The sequence below is a fragment of the Lissotriton vulgaris genome, chromosome 2_1, assembly GCF_964263255.1.
Source record: "Lissotriton vulgaris chromosome 2_1, aLisVul1.2, whole genome shotgun sequence".
In the NCBI taxonomy this organism is placed as follows: domain Eukaryota; kingdom Metazoa; phylum Chordata; class Amphibia; order Caudata; family Salamandridae; genus Lissotriton; species Lissotriton vulgaris.
In genome coordinates, this window is record NC_141687.1 from 1,316,550,560 (window position 1) to 1,316,570,759 (window position 20,200).

Genomic DNA, 20,200 nt, shown 5'->3' on the forward strand with positions numbered 1-20,200 from the left:
TAATGAGGCAGTTGCGGCAATCCCGAGATGCCGCAAAAGCACCTTGTCCTTTTGTTTCCCCGCAGGCTCCCGTGGGTCAACCAGGATCGGGCGTTGGTACGACGGGGTCTACAGTTACGACGGCAGGTACAGGTAAGCAGCCATTGCCGATGGTGGGGGAAGGATCGATACCTTCAAGGAGGGAAAAAATTGTTCAGCATATCCCGATCGAGGTGAAAGAGAGGATATGGGCAGACAAATATGTGAACATGTTTTCCTTGTTGACCGATCACTACGAGATCGAGCATGTAAAAAATCAAAAAGAGTTTCTGCATCCTAGTGTATGGCGAGCCAGGATGGCCGGTTTCAGAGTTGATGAATCAATAGGCAATTGGGGCAGAGCGTTTGGAATGTTCATTGCAATTATGGGCGAACGTAGGCCCGAATTGTTGGGAGAATTGGCCGTCTACCAGACACGTATCATGGAATTTTATGAAACTTATGGGGTAATCAATGGTTTTCGTATGATAATATATTTCGTAAATCCAAGGAGCACGATTCATCCCTGACGTGGGATTGTTTTGACTCCATTTCATGGCAAAAAATGGAAAAACCTGGCGTTGGGAAGTCACCATCGTTGGGGGGTGATGGGGTTGAGTATTCCCGCTATTTGTCAGGGACGCCCTTTCGGGCAGGTCCCAGTAATGACCGGAACTCAAAGAATAGTGGCAGCTCAGGTAAGAAAGGGGTCTGCTGGAGCTTCAACAGAGGAAAATGTACCAGGCCACAGGGTTCTTGTAAGTTCAGGCACGAATGTTCGGGATGTGGGCAGTCCTCGCACTCTGAGATTACGTGCAGAACCAAGGCTAGTGATACGGGGAGTAGAGGAGGCACCAAGCAGGTCTGAAAGAGTCCAAGGGGCGCCTCTACCTACTCCGGTTGATATCATGGCACTGATCCCTTGGCTGAACGAATACCCAGATCATATCTCCGCTGGGGTGTTGCGAGATGGTTTCTCATATGGTTTCCGCATCCCGGCGGGGGATTTTCAGGGTGAAGCACTATGTAAGAACCAACTATCGGTGCAGCAGAATGCGGCGGTGGTACAAGCAAAGATTGGTAAGGAGGTGGCCCGAGGTCGGGTTGCTGGACCATATGACACTCCGCCAGTGGCTAGTTTTGTTTGTTCACCCCTGGGTGTAGTCCCCAAAAAAAAGATCCGGGGGAATTCAGGTTGATACATAATTTGTCAGCTCCGAGGGGTCTTTCGGTGAACGATGCGATCGACCCGGGAGTTTGTTCGGTGCGGTACGCATCTTTCGATGAGGCCGTCGCCATTTTGAATCGCCTAGGGCCCGGGGCGCTGATGGGTAAATCAGATATCGAGTCAGCGTTCCGGTTGCTCCCGGTACACCCAGATGATCAGCGTCTTCTTGGTTTCATGTTTCAGGGTCGCTATTACATGGATAAATGTATGCCAATGGGTTGCTCCATTTCTTGTGCGTATTTTGAGAAATTCAGTTGTTTTTTGCAATGGGCTTTCACAAGAACGACAGGTTTTACACATGTTATGCATTATCTTGATGATTTTCTATTCCTGGGGGCAGCCGGGGACACAGAGTGTGCACAAGCTTTGAATGAATTTTGTGATCTCATGAGACGCTTTGGCGTGCCATTGGCACCCGGTAAGACGGTGGGGCCGTCTACTTCGCTCGAGTTTCTTGGGATAGAGCTCGATTCCGAAGAAGGGTGCTTCCGTTTGCCTAAAGAAAAGGTGACGAAATTTAAGGCATCGCTTGAAACATGTATTAGCGAGACAAAAGTAAGACTGCATCTGTTACAGCGGGTGGTGGGTCAACTCAATTTTTCCCTTAGAGTAATGCCAATGGCGCGCCCATTTTCCCGCTCCATTGCTCAGGCCATGGTTGGTCTTAAGGAAGGCCACCACCGCACAAGGCTCTCGGCAGAGGTCCGCCAGGACATGCGCATATGGTTGGCATTCCTAGCGGACTTCAACGGTCGGGTCGTATGGAGTAAACCCGCGGTTTCCTCTCAGGAGCTGGGGTTGTGGACGGACTCGGCAGGGAGTGTTGGATTTGGCGTAATATTTGGTAATCATTGGTCAGCTCAAATCTGGCCCGCAGAGTGGCACGCTCTGTGGTGTTCTGGTCTGATAACATGACCGTTGTGGAGTGTATCAATAGTCAGGCTGCCCGCTGCAGATGGATCTTGAGATTGCTGAAGGAAATTGTTCTGCTGTGTATGAGGCTAAACGTCCACTTTAGGGCAAGACATGTGCCAGGGGTGTTAAATCAGGCAGCTGACGCGCTTTCTCGTTCCCGTATGCAGGCCTTCTGGGGTTTCCTACCCTCAGCGGACCCGGTGGCGGCACCATTTCCCGAAGCTCTCTGGTCTCTCGGTGCCCCGTACTACAAGACCTCGTGGGAGAGAGTTTAGCGCCCAGGACAAGGAAGGCGTACGAAGGGGCGTTCCGTTCCTATTGGTCCTTTTTGGGTTCTGCTGGGGGGGAGCTTTGGGGCCAAGAGGAGTATGTCCTGAAGTTTCTGTTATCCTTACATCAGGCAGGCAAATCAGTGGCCACGGCACAGAGGCACCGGGCCGCCATTTCTTTCATGGCACGGGCTCATGGTATCCAGGACCCCACAGCGTCTTTTGTGGTACAGAAGGCGCTGCGAGGGTGGCAACGCCTTGAGGGTCGCAGAGTGGACGAAAGGTACCCGATAGGTCTGGAAAGGTTGGCCCTGTTAATGTCCGTACTCCCTGCAACATGTTCGTCTCAATCAGAGACAGTACTATTTCGAGCCGCTTTTTCATTAGCATTCCATGGGGCTATGCGGGTAAGCGAGCTGGTAGCACGGAACAAGCAGGATACGGGGGGGGGGTCTGTGCCGAGAGCACATTCAAATTAGGGGGGAAACAATGGTAGTCTCGTTTGCCAGGTCCAAGACCGATCAGGGAGCGATCGGGGACAGTGTAGTAGTCCAGCGGATTCCCGGATCTCCCATGTGCCCGGTGGCATGCGTTGAGGAATATTTGGCGCAGAGGGCGGCAGCATGGGGGGGAAGCTTGCTGAGGCACGCCGACGCCACCCCACTGACGAGGTTTCAGTTCCAACGGGTGCTTGCGATGGCAATTGCAGCCGCAGGCTTGAACCCGTGCGAGTTTGGGACCCATTCCTTCCGGATAGGGGCTGCTACTGAGGCCACAGCCAGGGGTCTGAGTGTCGAAAAAGTGAAACAGTTGGGGCGTTGGTCCTCGAATTGTTATAAACGGTACGTGCGGTTGCACATGTTGTGAAGCTAATGTCATGCACTCACGCTTCTTGTTTTTGTTTGGTTTACAGTTTCGCAAGCTTACGAGGCGGGGCAGACTGTGCAGTTGACCCGACACCTGGGGACCAGCGGTCAAAGATCACCGGCTGAGGAAAGAGTGGTGTGGGTCGTGGGACACTCATACGTGAGGCGTGCCGCAGACGTATTCAAAGCAGGTGACATGATTCACGTGGCTGGGGAATACGGGTACAGGGTGACCTTCTACGGAAGGGGCGGGCTCTGTATTGACCAGTTTCAAAATTTTATGGAGGGTTTGTTAGGGCGGACGAGGTCACCGCCATCTATAATCATAGTGCATCTTGGGGGCAATGATTTGGTGACCATTGGTCGACGAGTACTTCTCGAGGTGATACTATCCACTGTAAGTTGGTTGGCGAGAAGGGTTCCGGGGTGCACAATAGCATGGTCCCACATGATCCCACGGAAGGTTTGGCGGGGGGCTAATTCTGTGTCTGCTTTAAATCATTCTGTGAAGAAAGTGAATAACAAACTTGGTAGATTGTTTCGTACAAGTACATTGCATTCTATCCCGCATGGATGTATCAGGGGGGATCAGATGTATCTAGAGAACGGGGTTCATTTGTCCCGGGTGGGGAATGCCTTACTCATAGGAGACTTCGTAGCTTGGTTAAGGAATTTGCAGCCATGACCTTTAAGTAGGAGTTTTGTGGGGGGTCCGGATAGCCGGTCAACTATCCGGGCCTGTGGCGGTAAGGTCATGATCGGTGAGCAGTAATTGGAAGATCCCTAGAGGTTTGGGCGTCACCCATTATGGATGGGAGCGCCCGGGGGGAGGCGGCCATTGGCCCCTCAAATGGGGAGGCGGTCCCCTCTAAGGATGGGGACGCCGAAAGGGAAGGTGGCCATAGGCCCCTCCCTGGGGAGGAGGGGCTACGGACCCCTCCTCGGAATTTCCCGGGGCCCGGACATCTGCGACGGCAGATGTGGTAAGTTGTGTGGGGTGGGAGGGGGGTCTACGCTACCTTCTAGACACCTCACACGAGTACTCGGACGACCACTAAGATGGCGTCGAGTTAACAGGGGGCCCCCGCTAAGACAAGGGAAATTGGAAGTAGGCACTGAGGTACAGTCCGCTGTGCGACCGCCCCTCACAAGTGAGGGGGGAATTCTGGTATTGGGGATCTGACACCGGTTACGACCTTGCCGTTGGCCCGTAACGTTAGGATCTACAATTTCAATGTTCAGAAATGCATTTGCAGGATGTTTAGTATCGGCTAGGAGAACCTTTGTATTAGAGATGTGTTAAGGTCAGCCAAGAACATCGTAATGTGTAAATGAAATTGTACATGATATGAAACTGTTATTTTAATGTTTTAATTTTGTTTCATATTTTAATAAATACGGCCGGGAGGGTAACTCCCTCCCGCCTTCCAAAAGTTCAGAACCGTTTCCGTCTTCCCATCCTTGGGGATTTTGTGTCGAGAGGGGGTGGCGGGTATCTCAGCCATATAGTGCTAGTTGAAAACAATGAGTGAATTGGCTAGAAGTGAAAGTTAAAGGTCTTCATAGAATTAGCTATTCAACATAGAGGATTTACAGAGACATACAGGAAAAGAGAATACACAATGCATTTACTACAAAATCGTTCAATAAAATCGGAAATTATGCTTAAAAATGCTTACTTTTGATTTAGGATTCTTTGTTACTGGGATCTTCGAAGAGAAAAGAAAGTCAGAAAATAGAATCTTAAAATGAAAACATATATTTCATATGCACACTTTCCTATCAAATTCAAATTCAAATTCAAATTCAAAAAGCTTTATTTGGAACATTTTGCATGACCATAAAATCATACTAATAACAAAGATAAAAGGTATATTATTTACACAGTCACTAATAAATTACAAATACAGTCCAGTTTTAGATAATGATCCAAGGAAACAATTTAATAAAAGTTCATAAAAATCTTTTAAATTCATTAATCTTAAAAGAGATCTTCGCAGAAATATGTAAAGTACATTCAATTCTAAATATAATGCATTTGAAATAGCGGGCATTATAATACCATCTTCAGTTTTCATAATTTTTATAAGTTAAAGACTCCAAATAGGAATCATTCTTTCTTTTCCTAATAGACATTTGAATGAAATTGCCAGCAGCATTTATAATTTTTTCATTTTCCAGGCTACATATAAAGTTAAAAGCTTATTTATAATGATAGAGTTTATTTACTAAAAAAAGAGGCTTCAGAGCAAATTTACGAATGTCCCTATAAAAATCATAAAATAATAAAAAATGCAGCATGGTTTGAGGAGATTTTCCATTACATGGACAATTTGGTAAAATGTGGTACCTTCTCCTAGTCTTAGGGAATGCAACTGAGTAATGTAAGGTACCAAGTCTTAGTCTAGTCAAAAAGAACTTGTGCTGAACATTTCTTACTATAATAAGGTAGGGTTGTATGCCCATAACAAATGGGCGCTCATAGTAGGAAATAATGCTTTGTTTTGTACTTGATTCACCCTCCCTTACTAAGTCCATTGCAGTAGTAAGCCTTGTTTTCAATTCTTTTTTATTATATTCTTGAATAGACATAGGTTATTTATGCTCTAGAGTTAAATTGCAGCTTTTTAATAAAGTTTGTATGTATTCAAGCCTCACACAATAGACTGGTTTAACGGCTACTGTCATATCACCAGCCAATTGTCTCGTGTCATCATCGGCTTCCTGCTCCTACGTCAAGCCGGCGCTGCAATGCCTGACGGGTAGCACTTAGTGCTACACTTTTACGGAGATCTTTTGTTCCGTCACTTTATTCATGTAGCTAACTACCTTATCTTTTTTTTAGATAAGGTAGTTAGCTACATGAATAAAGTGACGAGAGTAGACTACACTAACCTTTTTCAATACACCCCACCTCCCGCTCACTACTTCACGACTCGGGCCCCTCACAGTCACTCAATCAAACGGCCAGGAACAAAAGATCTCCGTAAAATTGTAGCACTAAGTGCTACCCGTCAGGCATTGCAGCGCCGGCTTGACGTAGGAGCAGGAAGCCGATGATGACACGAGACAATTGGCTGGTGATATGACAGTAGCCGTTAAACCAGTCTATTGTGTGAGGCATCCCTAGTTCCGACAAGGGACGTCTGCCCCTGCCTTTCACCAATAACCACTTCCGGAGAGAGGAAGGAATATCACCCCTCTATATTAACATCACTCCCTAGGGGAACTTTGTGCACCTTCTTTGAATAGTATCTGATGGGACATGCACACTGGACCCCATTAAATATTGTCCCGCCCCTGTCCCTCCTTGTTGCTTACTGCTATTATCTAGGGCCAGGCAATCGAGTATTATACTGTTAGTGAACCTTGCTTCTTCTCTCGTCCAAATCCCATGCCATAGTGTTAGAGCAGCTGTTTTTATAAAATCACTAATATAGGGGACAGACAATTCTCTGTGGACTAAACAATTAGATGTAGAACTTGGGACTGCAAGCAAACGTTTTAAAAACATATTCTCTTGTATTTGGAGGGTTACAGTGTTAGCTCTCCCCCATAGTACTGCACCATAGCATGCAGTGGAAATTGCTTTACTTCTAAATAGGGTGAGCATTCCCTTATGGGTTTATTACCTATTTTTTCTGAGAATCTAAAAATGCCCTCTATGGTTCGTATACATTGAAAATTTGATAAGTTAATATGCGAACCCCATGTACCATTTTCATTAAACAGTAGGCCCAAATAAGTAAAACTTGAAACTCTATCAAACTTTCCTATCCAATCTAAGCCTATCCCCTAAAGTTGCTATAGTTTTAATTATGCAATTACTATGAGTAAGAATGCCCAATAGAATTCACTGAGTAGAATAGATAAACGTATGATTAAAAGGGAATAATGTTTGCAGAGCAGCAGACACAAACCTGTTGAAAGCATTGATCAGAGTAAAGGAATTGGAAGGTGTGTTTAAGAACATACCATACTTGTGCAAAATAGGACACATGATCATTATAGTTTGAGTTGGAAAGAATGTTAAGTGGGGGAACCTGAAGTGACAAATGTTGAGAAAACCAATGAAAATTTACAATGCAACAGAAATAAGATATTAAAATTTGTCACTGAAAAGTTGATTGTCAATGCATAAAATAAGTATGTTTACACTAGTGCTAGAGTGACTATGAACATGTGCATATTAGTCAATCTCTCAGTACAGCTGAGATGCTTGCACTTTATAGTGGCACGACCAGGCCTAGGGAGCAGTGCTGGTGCACGCCATTGTGCTAGCTTTCCTGCTAGTGGCTCTGAAACACATTATGACATTGAATGGCAGGTTGATTGATGCTTGAGGCACACCATTCACCAGTTTAAAAGGGAGAGAATCTGTACTTAATGGTTCTGAATTACGAACACTGAAAATACTGCTGTTCATCATCCTTTGACTAGCCTAGAGGGGAACCTCTAAGGTACATTCACCTACTCACTGGTTGATAGAGCATCTCCACAGCCAGGTCATGAAAATCTCTAACACATGAAATGTGTCAGTCGAAAACAATGAGTAAACTTAAAGGCTCTTCATAGAATTAGCTAGTCGACATAGAGAATTTACTGAGACATACAGGAAAAGAGTAAATCAATAAGGCCCTTTTGGTATTATAATTGCATTGATCACCTATAGTGTCACCTGAGATACATTATGGGAATTCATATATAAAGATACACCATTGAACATGGTGGCCTTCACTTCCATAGAGCGATGCCTTTGGAACATAGTGAGATTGGAAGGCAATTGTGCCATTGCGGGACAAAAGTATGCATTGACTACCAGGTTGGCTGTCACATCAGACAGGTCATGAACTTTAGTAGTAGTAACTGTAAAGCTAAATATTTGCATATTTTGGTATGAAAAGCAAGGACAGGCTGTCTTTAGAGGACAGCAAATCTTTAATCTGGATTTATTTACAAAAAAATTAAAGTAAATATGTAAGCCTTTTCCAGAACATATTAGTATGATAGAAAAGTAAACGCACCATTTCTAGAAAGCAACACTGGTATACTTGAGAGGGCTTGGGACATCATCCGCTGCACAAATTTTGATTTGCATTGGCCAACAGGAATAGGTGGAACCTTGGCCTTTTTTAATTTGTGTAGTTTCGTGGTGCCAGCCTTGTCTGCTTTTCCACAGCCCTCCTCCTCCAAGGGTTGTAATTGATCAGCAGTATACAGTACAAAATGAACAAATACATTGTCAACTGAAAGGTCACATGGCTACTGCTTTTGTCACCAATCTTCATTCTTGCACTTTTTGTATAGTACAACTGATTCCACAGCATCTCCGTCTGGTGCAAATCGCTGTAACGATTACTGGGCCTTCAATGATTAAGCCCCGATTTTGATGTATAGTCACACAACATCCCACTGCACCTGTGGTTAAACTGAATTGTCATTATTGTAATTATCATTTACTTGTCTCTTTCTCTCTCAGAGACCCCCACCAATTACACCGCTAGACGCTGGGTTACATAACACAATGAGTGTACCTCGGTGGTCATCCTACATGACATGACAATATCTCCCATATAGGCATAAAACAAAAACAACACTCTCCCTACAGTACACTATATATGGTGTAGCTTCCTTTCCATTTGGATAAGCACTTTAGTGTCACACATAGAGGGTAGTAAGCACCATAAGTTTACAACAAAATCATATAATGCAACAGTATATTGTGTTTAAAATTGCCTAATTTTGCAATCGTTTTCATAACCAATGGGTATTTAAGAAGACAAAATAAATTCAGAAATATTTCTCCAACAATGAAAACATATTTTTCAAATGCTATACTTTCCTACCTCATTTAAGGTTATCTCCTAAAATTCTTATAGTTTCAATTATGTGTTGACTATGAAAAATAACATCCAATAGAAGCAACATTGACTGAGTACAAAATATATAAATGTATGTTTAAAAAGGAATCATGTCTAAAGGGCAGCAGACAGACCTGTTGAAAGCATTGATAAGACTAAAGGGAGTGGAAGGTGAAAGAAAGTAACATATTTCTGCCAAAATAGGAGACCTGTTCATTATAGTTTGGGGTAAAGCATGTTAAGAAGAGGAAGCAGAAGTGACAAATATTGAGAAAACAACAGAATATTTATCATTCAACAGAAATAAGAAGTTTGAGTTTATGACAGAAAAGTTGATCGCCAGTAAACAGTATTAGAATGTTTCACTGGTGCAAGAGTGAGTTTGGATATGTGCATACTAGTGAATCCCTCTGGACAGCAGAGATTCTTTCACTTTACAATGGTACTAACAGGCCTAGGAAGTAATACTGGTGCATGTCTTTTGGCTAGCTTTCCTGCTTTTGTCCCCAAACATGTTATGACATTGAATGGCATGTTGATGTAAATTTGGGGCACACCGCTCACCAGTTTGTTAGAATAAAAATCATGGTTTCGTATTGTTCTTAGTAAGTTAGCATTCACTGTGCCATTTTGTGTATTGGCGCCATTTTGTATCATGACTGAAACCAATCTTTTGCCATTTCCAAGAAACGGCCTTCTCTAGGTTATGTTTCTTCAAACTGAGTTTTGCTACACTAATGAATGCACTGTTCTTCTTAGTGCATACCTTTCCTTTAGATGTAAGCCCTCTTCCACTTGTCTAGTAGCAGACACAGGCAGGATCACCTTGACTGATAGATAATGTGTGCCCGGCTTCAGAACTGAAACGTACTCCTTTGTAATTTACTGTTCAGTTGCAGTTTTCTGCAAAATTCCATGGTGGGAGTGTTTCTATTGATTCTGAAATGGACATAATGTATCATTATACTTGTTGAAGTCAGACTCTTTCTGCAGCACTCTTAGTGACTGGGCAGACAGGGCTTCGCTCTGAGTGAACTTTGCATAAACAAATATTGGTTTGTATTCTCTACTGCCTGACCGACTCTTCATTTCATAGAAGGCAGAGAAGTGGTCGTGGGTGACCCAGGTGACCCAAATCGGGGCACTTCCTTCAGTTGGTACCCGAACAGGGACTCCTTCGGGTGAATGACCCATTCCCTTCAGTGGACGGGTGGAGGTTGAGGCCATCGTCGGGTTGGACAGACACATCAGGGATCCCTGCATGAAGAGTTTCTGGTACTTGTAGCTGCCCCGTCTGTCCCGCCGGAAGGTGCCTCGCCCAGTGGTCATACTGACTGGAGTCCTGAACGGTGAAACCCTTGGATCTGACTGTTCGGTCTGATGAGTCGGCAGTGGAGAATAGATTTGTTTTTTTATTTTATTTGGTTATTCGGGTGAAATTTTATCAGGAGCCCTACAAGTACCTGTAAGAAAGCATAAGTAGACAGGAATACCATTGTTTAAAAATATTTGTAATACCTGCAAACATGCAGGGAAGCCCAACAAAAACAATATGCAGACAGTTCCAGTCTCTAGTAAACAAACCCGGGAAATGGTCGCAGATTGACAGACAAGCATAATGTGGCAATAAATAGATCCAAAGGAAGAATAGATTTGTTTTGACCTGCATATATTAGGTGAGTTTTTTTTTGGTTCTTTGTGGATATGGTACCATTTTGGTTTGTATTTGGTATGGTCTAAGGACTGACTTTGGATAAAAGCGATCACAATTGTTTTGCTAGGCCTAAAATAGTGAACTTGTTTTCTTTAAAAAAATGCTTAGTTAAGTAAATTATCTTCTTTGTGTTGTTGTTGTTCTACTGATGATCGATTAGAAGAAAGTCAACGGGCGCCTGCAAAAGGCACTCCAAATGTTGATATGTATGTGAATCATGGTCCTCGCCCTGTTATGTTTACTATATTATAGCACAAATATACTAGGGACAATGCCGAGTTACAATGGCTGTTGACAGGTACTTTCGATGAACAAAATATTTAGTATTTACAAGAGCAGTTGTTCAAGAGACAAAGTAGGCAGTCTATGTGTGATTCCCTTAGAACGTGGCAAAAAGCAGCTAAACAGAGACGAATGAAAGCAGAGAAGGAGGCCTGGAAAGGGAGAATGTTGATGTTGACTCAGACGGCCGTAGCATATGACAGGGAAAAACAGGAAAAGAGTATTGAATGTGAAGACAGAAGGCTTCAATTACATATTGACAAATCATATATGGCTCAGAATGAAGATGATGCTTTTGTGGAAGAATTGTTGGATGCCCAAACCCCGCCTCCATATGCCCCGCAGAGAATATATCCTACTGTTCTGGTGCCCTCAAACCCGCGTTACAGTTGTGTCTACTGCCTCTGTCCCTGTGTCCACTGTTGTCACGTCAACGGCTGTGGTTTTGGCTCCTCCTCCTCCTCTTTTTACTGTGTCTTTGCCGTCTGTGGCGACTGTGACTGTTAGTACTCATGCCACACCTATTGTCTCAGCGTCCCTCTCGCCAGCTCTTTCTCCTGCGACGCAACCATTAGTGACAATTGAGCCTTTAATACAACAGCTTGCCCTTAAACATAGGTGTTTAACTTTATTTGGTCTTTGGCGGCAGTGTTTTGAAGACATTAGAGATCGGGTGTATAACATCGTATTGGGCCCAGGACAGGTGTTTTCTAATGTTGTGATAATCATAGTTGAAAGGGGAAGATTTCATGAGGAAAGTCCCAGGTCAGTGTCTCAGTTCCCTATGAGAGAGGTTCATCTTATATATCAGCTACAGATACATCATATATATCTCCTAAAGACTTGGCATCTGTAGAGATATAAAAAAACAAATATACATAGTTCTTCTCTAATCTCAACATACGCTGATAGAAATTGAGACTTAAAATTCCTGTAACTTTACCTTTCCCGCCGTATTATTGGCATGCTATATTTTTTGGAAATGCAATATTCACTCTAGAGTTCACTCACTAGGTGTGAGACACAGTCCCAGACTGTCCTTTTGTGGGGACATCCCTGTCTTTTTTAAGATCATCTTATATATCACCCATAGATACCAGAGTTAACGGATGGGCAAGGTCATGTGACTCAAGCGGCAGTAGCAGCTTGTTGGTTTCAGGAGCAATGGGTTTATACTCCATGGAAAAGAAGTGCGGTTATATCTCTTAAAACTCATTTGCCTGACCCTAGAAAGAATCCAACTGCTTATTATAAAGAACTGAATGAAGCTACTTCTTTGAAGGTAATGACACTTGCCGATATTAAAATGTTTTTTGCTCTTCTTGTTCTGGTTGATATTTGGAGGCAGGTCAGTACTCAAGATCATGTACCAGAGTTGGGTGGTATCTGGGATCAAAATAAGGCATGGGACCAGGAAAGAAAGCCAAGTGATAAGCTGCGGGCAGAGATACTCGCTTTGCCGGCCTCATCATTGCATACATGCATTTTCTTATTCCCCCAAGAAAGGTAGACTGGGATAAATTGTCAGCTTGTCTGCAGAAGAAAGATGAGAGTGTGTCTGATTCTTATTCACTTGATTTGAAGGTACATTTTTAGATCATAGAGGACAGGATTTGTCTATTGAGGGATGTGTTGGGTTGTTTGTTAATAGATTTGTTTCTAATTTGCTTCCTGAAATTATGACATGGTTCAAGCTCCTGTGAATACCTGGTCTACCTCCTCTCCCACTGTTATTGTGAACATGGCACAATATTATGAGCATAGGGATAATGAGGAAAAGGAGAGGACAGAGAAGAGGCATAAGTATTTGAAGACGTAGGTGTTGTTGCAGCAGGCTTTCAGAGGGAATGCCAGAGTACGTGGTGGTCCTGCCTGACATCTTCCAAGCACTAGTAGGCAGCCGAATACTATGCCTTTGGGGCCAAATCAGTGTGCGTACTGTAAGGACGAGGGACATTGGGGTAGCGCATGCCCTGAGCTCTTGCAGAAGGTAGCAGCTCCATGAGGACGAGATTCTCGTGGACAGGGTCATGGAGTTGGTGGGGCTGATAGGGCACAGAGTGTTGCTGCCTCACAGGGTCGTTCTGATAATAATTACTTTGATGACCCTCGAGATGGACAGTACTACAATGATGATTACGATATGGATGAGGCGACAGATATATCTTACAGCTAGGATAGCCAGGGTCAGAGTGAGGGACTGATTGAGATACCTGTAGACCAGAGCAGGTCCTTATGTTACAGCAGAATTGCAAAGTTCAACGAAGGAATTTTTGATGGACATGGGTGCGACGAAAAGTTCTGTTCTCAAAATATGGTTCCCTCTGTCTGGCTATAATAATGTGTTGGTTGGTTTTTCTGGTGTACCAGTTGTAAGCCGCATTTCAAAACCTCTTGCATTGACTATTGGTCCTTTAACTGTGGATTCGCCATTTTTGTTGACATCCAACTGTGGTAAGAATTTGATAGGTTTGGATTTGTTAAAGAAATTGCATGCTACAATTTATTGTTCTCCGGCAGGTGTCTATATGACAATGGGTCCAGATGTAGCATGTGCTAAGCAGTTTTGTCTAAATATGCTCCACTTCCTGTTGAGTTTAAAGATGTGCCACCCACTCTGTGGGCGACAGGCAAAACAGACGTGAAACTGTTGCCGATATCACTGGTTTCAATACAGGTTAAGGATGGTGCTATTCTGCCTCATATCCATCAGTATAAAATACTGCAAGCAGGAGTGCAAGCTTTATTGCAAATTATACAGGATTTGATTAGGAAGGGAGTGGTTGAGGAGACAACTGCTAACATTTGTAATAGCCACATTCAAGTTCTTCTGATGACCATGAAGATGTTTATCATTTTGTGACTGATTTGCGCAAAGTCAATAAAATAGTGGTCCCTCAGATTACTACTCTTTTGACAATTATGCCATCTACTGCTAAATTTTTCTATGTCATTTATTTGAAAAACGCATTCTTCAGTAGACCTATTCATCCAGACAGCAGGTATTTGTTTGGTTTTACTCTAGCTGGTAGAAGCTTTAGATTCTGTCGAGCTCCTCAGGGCTAAACAGAGATTCAGTGTGTTTATAGTCAAGCATTAAAGAGTCAATTGGTTTCCCTTTCACTTCCCACAGGTAATGTATTGGTGCAGTATGTTAATGATTTGCTCATCGCTTCTGATACAGAACAAAGTTGTAGGGACAGTACAGTTGAGTTATTGTTGCATCTGGCACATCATGAACATAAGGTTTCTCTTCCTAAATTTCAGTATGGTCGACAGGAGGTCACCTATTTGGGTCACCTACTTTCAAAGGAGGGTAGGAGGTTGACCCCAGAGCACATCAGTACTATTGTTAAAATGCCCATTCCACAAACTCAGAAACATGTGTGCACGTTCATAGGTACCGCTTCCTACTGTCGGCAGTAGATACCTGGTTACTCAGTACTAATTAAACCCCTGTTTGCTCTAACATTAAAAGATGTGCATGAGCCCTGCCTTGGACACCTGAATGGCAGCAGTCTTTTGAGCAATTGAAAACTGCGCTTTGTTCGGCTCCAGTACTTGGCACCCCAGACTACACTAAACCATTTGTGTTGGTCGTCCATGAGACGGGCGGTAGCGCGCTTAATTTTTAAAACAAAGATTTGGAGAAAAGCAACGGCCCTGTGCTTATTTCTCTGCTGTCCTTGACTCCATCGCAAGAGCCCTCCATCGCTGTCTAAGGACGGTCATGGCTGTGGTCCTTTCTATTAGACAATCGGCTGGACTTGTACTTGATACTGATCTCACAGTCTTGGTACCCCATGCTGTAGATACACTTTTGAATAAGACCAAGACACAGCACCTCACCAGTACACGTCTGACAGGTTATCAATTGACATTGTTCGCAAAACATATCACGACTAAAAGATGTGCCACTCTGAACCCAGCCATGTTACTGCCCATCCCTTCTGAGAATGATGAGATTGATAAACATGATTGTATCTTCAGGACGGAAGAAGAGACGTAAGGACGGGTAGACTTGACGGATGTACCCTTATCTGACCCACAAGGGGAACTATATGTCGATGGCTCTTGTTTTAAATTACCAGATGACACTACAAATGCTGAATATGCTATCATCACACTACGCACAGTAGTTGATACGTCCTGAGTTTCTTATTAGTCAGCTCAAACTACCAAACTTGTTGCCCTAATCCAAGCTTGCGAATTAAGTGAGGGATTGGTTGTTAATATTTATGCTGACTGCCAATATGTTTTTGGAGTCACGCGCAACTTTGGTCGACCCTGGGCTGAGAGAGGGTTTCTTACTTCACATGGAACTAAAATCCAGCATGGGCACCTTGTATTGCGGCTTCTGTCTGCTTTGACACTCCCTAAGAAATTGTCCATAGTGAAGTGTAGTGCTCACTGGAAAGTCACTGATGATGTAGGTAGGGGAAATGCTTTCGCAGATCAGACAGCTAAAGAGACGGTCCGGACCAAAATGAAAAGAATGTTTGTAGCAGCACCTGCTAGGTGGGTGCCTGAGGTTACTATGTTTGAAGACACGCTTGTGAATGTGAAGGAGATTCAAAGTGAAGTCACAATAGAAGAGTTAGCAATGTGGCAAGAAAGTACCACACAATTGAATGATGAGGGATGTTGGATTGACAAGTCAGGGAAGCAGAGCTGGATGTTGACAGATGCATATGTTCTTCCTCAGGTGGGCGGAATTTGCATAGTTGCGCTACGCAAAGCTCTGTGAAATGGCAAAAAATCTCTGTGAGCATGTAAAAGTTCCGCGAACATGCAGAATTGCTTGTTCTGCCCGTTCGCGATGCTTTTTTCCTGTTTGCGTGCTCGCGGAGAAATATCTTGTGAACACGCATTTTGAAAGCACGAACAAGCAAAAATTCCACAAAGCTGCGGATCACAGAATTTTTGGCAATTCCGCGTTCTCCACGGAACGCAAAATTAACCAAATTCCACGAGTAGAACTGAATTCACCGCCCGGGCCTAGTGGTTACAATGGCCCATGGACCAGCCCTCATTCGTGCTAAGCGTATTTGCAAGTTGCTAGATCCTGTATGGCAGAATGATAACATTTCGAAGACTACTGCACATTTAGTGAAGTATTGTATGGTGTGCATGATGCACAATCCCTGAAAAGGTACTCCTACCCCACCCAGCAAATTCACACCACCTACTTTCCTTTTGAAGTCCTTCAGATGGACTTTATAGAGATGGAAAGGTGCAATAATCTGAAATATGTTTTAGTAGTTGTTTGTGCTTTTAGTAAATGGAGTGAAGCTTATCCTACTAAAGACAATACCGCTGTTACGACTGCAAAGGTAGTCCTGAAGGAGTTCTTTCCTCGTTTCGGCTTGTCCCGCTTGATTTGGAGTTATAACGGAAGTCATTTTAATGCCAAGTTCATTCAGTTAATTTTTGATGGTTTGCACATAAAACAGAAGTTTCATGCTGCAAACCACCCCCAGTCAACAGGCTTGGTTGAGAAGTACAATAGTACTGTCAAGCTGAAGAAGGCAAAGATTCAGGAAACAATGGGGTTACAGAGGCTAGATGCTTTGCCATTAGCACTTTTGTCAACAAAAACGACAGCACATTCTAGGATTGGATTGTCATCGTATGAGGTCGTTTTTGGGCGCCCGGCAAATGTTTGGGGCGTCCAGCGTCCTCAACGGTTTGCTGATATTGAGTACCCTTTGTTGATTGATTATATGTGCCAGTTAACTGAACATTTGCGTTCTATTCACCAACAGGTCCATGAGTCCCTGCCAGTTACACCAGAGGGCCCGGACACAACATTCCTCATTTGTAATTTCCAGAGGAAGAAGAGTTTGGAGCTGCGTTGGAAGGGTCCACTCCAGGTTTTGCTGGCAACTCGCACCGCCATGAAAGTTTGCGGATGTAAGAACTGGATTCATGCCTCCCATTGCAAGAGGGTGCCCCTGCGGTTGCCCTATGATCAGTGGGTAAAAGAAGGAGTAGCTGACCAGAAATGTGAGCAGGTTCCTGGTTTTGTTCCATTCAGTGACGCTGTCCTCACATGTATAAATAACAGGAATCCACCTGTTAGGGTGATGTGTTCCCTACTGTGGTGGGGAGCACATAGTGTTTTTAAAATACCCCTCACACACCTAAAGGACCTCTGGGGATATGCTTCATCATCGGGGTCTTCGCACCCATCCACTACCATAGTTTTATATCCTGGGGTACTCCGCCCCTTATAGTCCATATATCACGTGTTTAATGACAAATGCATCCAGCTACCTGCCTTCATCCCAATACCAGATGAGACACGTGCGCATCAGATTACATGCGCGGCCGCTTAAAAAACCCGACATGAGGCACAAGCACTTCTGACATAACGCAGGAGAGACGCATCTCAGACACGCCCAGGCACGATCCGCCATAAACGATACTAAGCAGGAGCGAGCGAGAGGAGCCGCCCTCAGCCACACATGCGCTTTGGCTCAGAGGACAAAGAACTACAAACACGGCTCCGTGAATTACTCACACGAAGCACGCCGGCGGAATACCCATACAAGGTCTTTCCGACGGGTCCAATCATGCCTCTAACTGGAATCAATGAGACTTCTGAGCACTATAAGTATCGCCCCTCTAACGCACTACCGCATTCCCAGCGGAGCCGCGTTAGGGGAAGCAAGGACATTCCTAAAGCAGAGACTCGTGAGTATAGATCAAGGAGACAGCGGTAACTGAGTCATCCTCCTGTAAGTACTCACAATACTAATACCATGTATTACCCTCAGGAGCAAATTTGCAAGAGAAAACCCCCAACATTAGGAGGCTCATGAGGCATCGAAAAAAGAACAACAAAGTGTGCTTTTTATCCTCCCATATTTTGCTATTGACACCAGAAGTTATGTCCTAGAGGCACAGCAGGTTTAATCCATTAGAGAGTGTGTTTTATGTTATAAGTGTGTCGGTAATGTCTTTGTCCCCTTATTATTCACAGGGTCACCATCACAAATAGAATGACAGCATTTGTCTAGTGATTGCAAACCCCACACTATATACATATTTTTTTTACAGGTCACTGTACTGTATGTAATAGGAGGAGCAGTGGTCTCTCTTTATTTTCCCCTTTGCCTTCTCTAAGTTTGTTTGCATAATAGCAGAGAACTCTTTATTGTAGGCACATCATTGTAGCACTACATTTTCACTCTTTTGTAAAAACACTTTTTTACTTAGGAAAACGTGAGTAAGGTGGGGTGTGGTGCACCCCGTCCTGAAGAAGGAGTTGATCTCCGAAACATGTCGACGCACCCAAGAGGTGATGTGCTTAATACCACATAATCACCTCATCCTGCACCTATTTTTAATAGTACCAACCAGGGGGCTCATCAAAATTTATCCAGACCTACCCCACGAGCCAGGCACTTTTTAACCATTCACTCACTTAAATTACTCCACCACATACTCACACTTAACCCTCACACGCACCACGCATAGTCATTGGATCAGTGCTCCCACGTAGTCGTAGCACGCCGCATCCCGTAGAGGGGTGCGAAGACCCCTATGATGAAGCATGACACCAAGGGTCCTTTTGGTGTGTGAGGGGTACTTTAAAAACACTATGTGCTCCCCACCACAGTAGGGAACACATCACCCTAACAGGTGGATTCCTGTTGTTGATACATATTGAGTCAGGCAGAACGAATCCACTCTATCTCTCTCTCTCCCTTCTTTGTTATTTACAGGCTGTACTCACATGTACACAAAACAAAAAGGAGAATGATGACATCCTGAGAGAGGCTGTCCCCTCAGAGATAAGAGCTATTCAGGAGCCTCTTTTCACTAATCAATCTGTGCCTGGAGTCACCAGGTACAATTTGTGACCCGAATGGGGAATAGTGCACAAAAGGAGCAAGCAGATTAACCAGGGATGGACTGTGTAAGTTAGGGTGTACTTTGGTGTAGTACCAACAAGGTTAGTTTAGGACGATGTGAGATTGGCACACTGTTTTGACATTGGACAGGATAGATTGAATGTACTCTCCTAAGGAGTACATTGTCCTGATTGACGTGGGATACATCAAAGCTTAGGACAGAGCAAGCTCCACAGCCGGTGCTCAAGAGCGCCAACATTTGATGAACAATAGGAGCCTGTACCAGTGAGACTCTGATGGACACTCGGAACTTGTTTACCTTTCTTGCTGGAGATTTGCCCCTTTTGCTTTGTTATTCATTATGCACCCCTTTGGCAGAATGGTTGCTGACGAAGAGCAGCCAGCAATTCCTCTTGCTCACGTACAAAACGTTTGGTCTACTAAGCAAAAACTGCTCTGTGCTGTTCTTGTGTTACTTCTGTTGTTGATTTTAGGAGGTGTGTCTTGGGTTCTGGAGTGTGGTTATAATTCCCCAGCATGTACTACACACAGGATTGTTTCTCAAGTTCATACAAAAAGGTCAGCCCCGAGTAATGTATTTCTAGATACACATAATCGGTTCATTGAAGTAGGCATTGCTAGTTACCCTACTGAATCTGTCACTAGTTTATGGACTGCATATCCATTTTCATGTGTTAATTATACTTGTACTCAGCCCCCTGGTTTCATAGAAGTGAAAGGAGCATTTGAGTTTGGTTATCCAGGCCTCTATCTTGATAGAGCGTCATGTTGTTTGAAAAATTGTAGGGGTGCATCATAGCCGTCTGTACTCAGCACCCACCTATTTAGAGGGCCTACTAATGTTTGGTTTTAGAAATATAGGACTAATCGAGAGTATTACAATATATAGAGTTATGCTCATATCATTTACTGATCAATATAGTGCTTAGCTGAGAGAATAACGCCTTAAGTAACTTAGAATTCATTGCTTTGTGTGTAAAATGTGCATTGAGATTAAACATGCCATATTAAAGTTGCACGTGTAATTTGCTTAATGAGAATCACAATGCTGTAACATGAGAATAGTGTTCGTTAATCTAGAATGTAATGTTAGGATTTATTAATGAAATGCTTGAAGATTGGAAAGACGTTGGCGCTCAGATTACGCGGCGGATAACAAAACCCGCT

The 20,200-nt window shown here is 43.8% G+C and overlaps 1 protein-coding gene across 1 annotated transcript in view; it reads right to left on the reverse strand.

Annotated features, from left to right (window-relative positions):
- LOC147732555 (uncharacterized) overlaps positions 1 to 20,200 on the reverse strand; it is a 237,069-nt gene that overhangs the window by 12,902 nt on the left and 203,967 nt on the right. Inside the window, exon 9 of the mRNA XM_086954281.1 lies at positions 4,976 to 5,005. Within this exon, the coding sequence (XP_086810407.1) occupies positions 4,976 to 5,005 (30 nt within the window). The remainder of the gene's footprint in view (positions 1 to 4,975; positions 5,006 to 20,200) is intronic.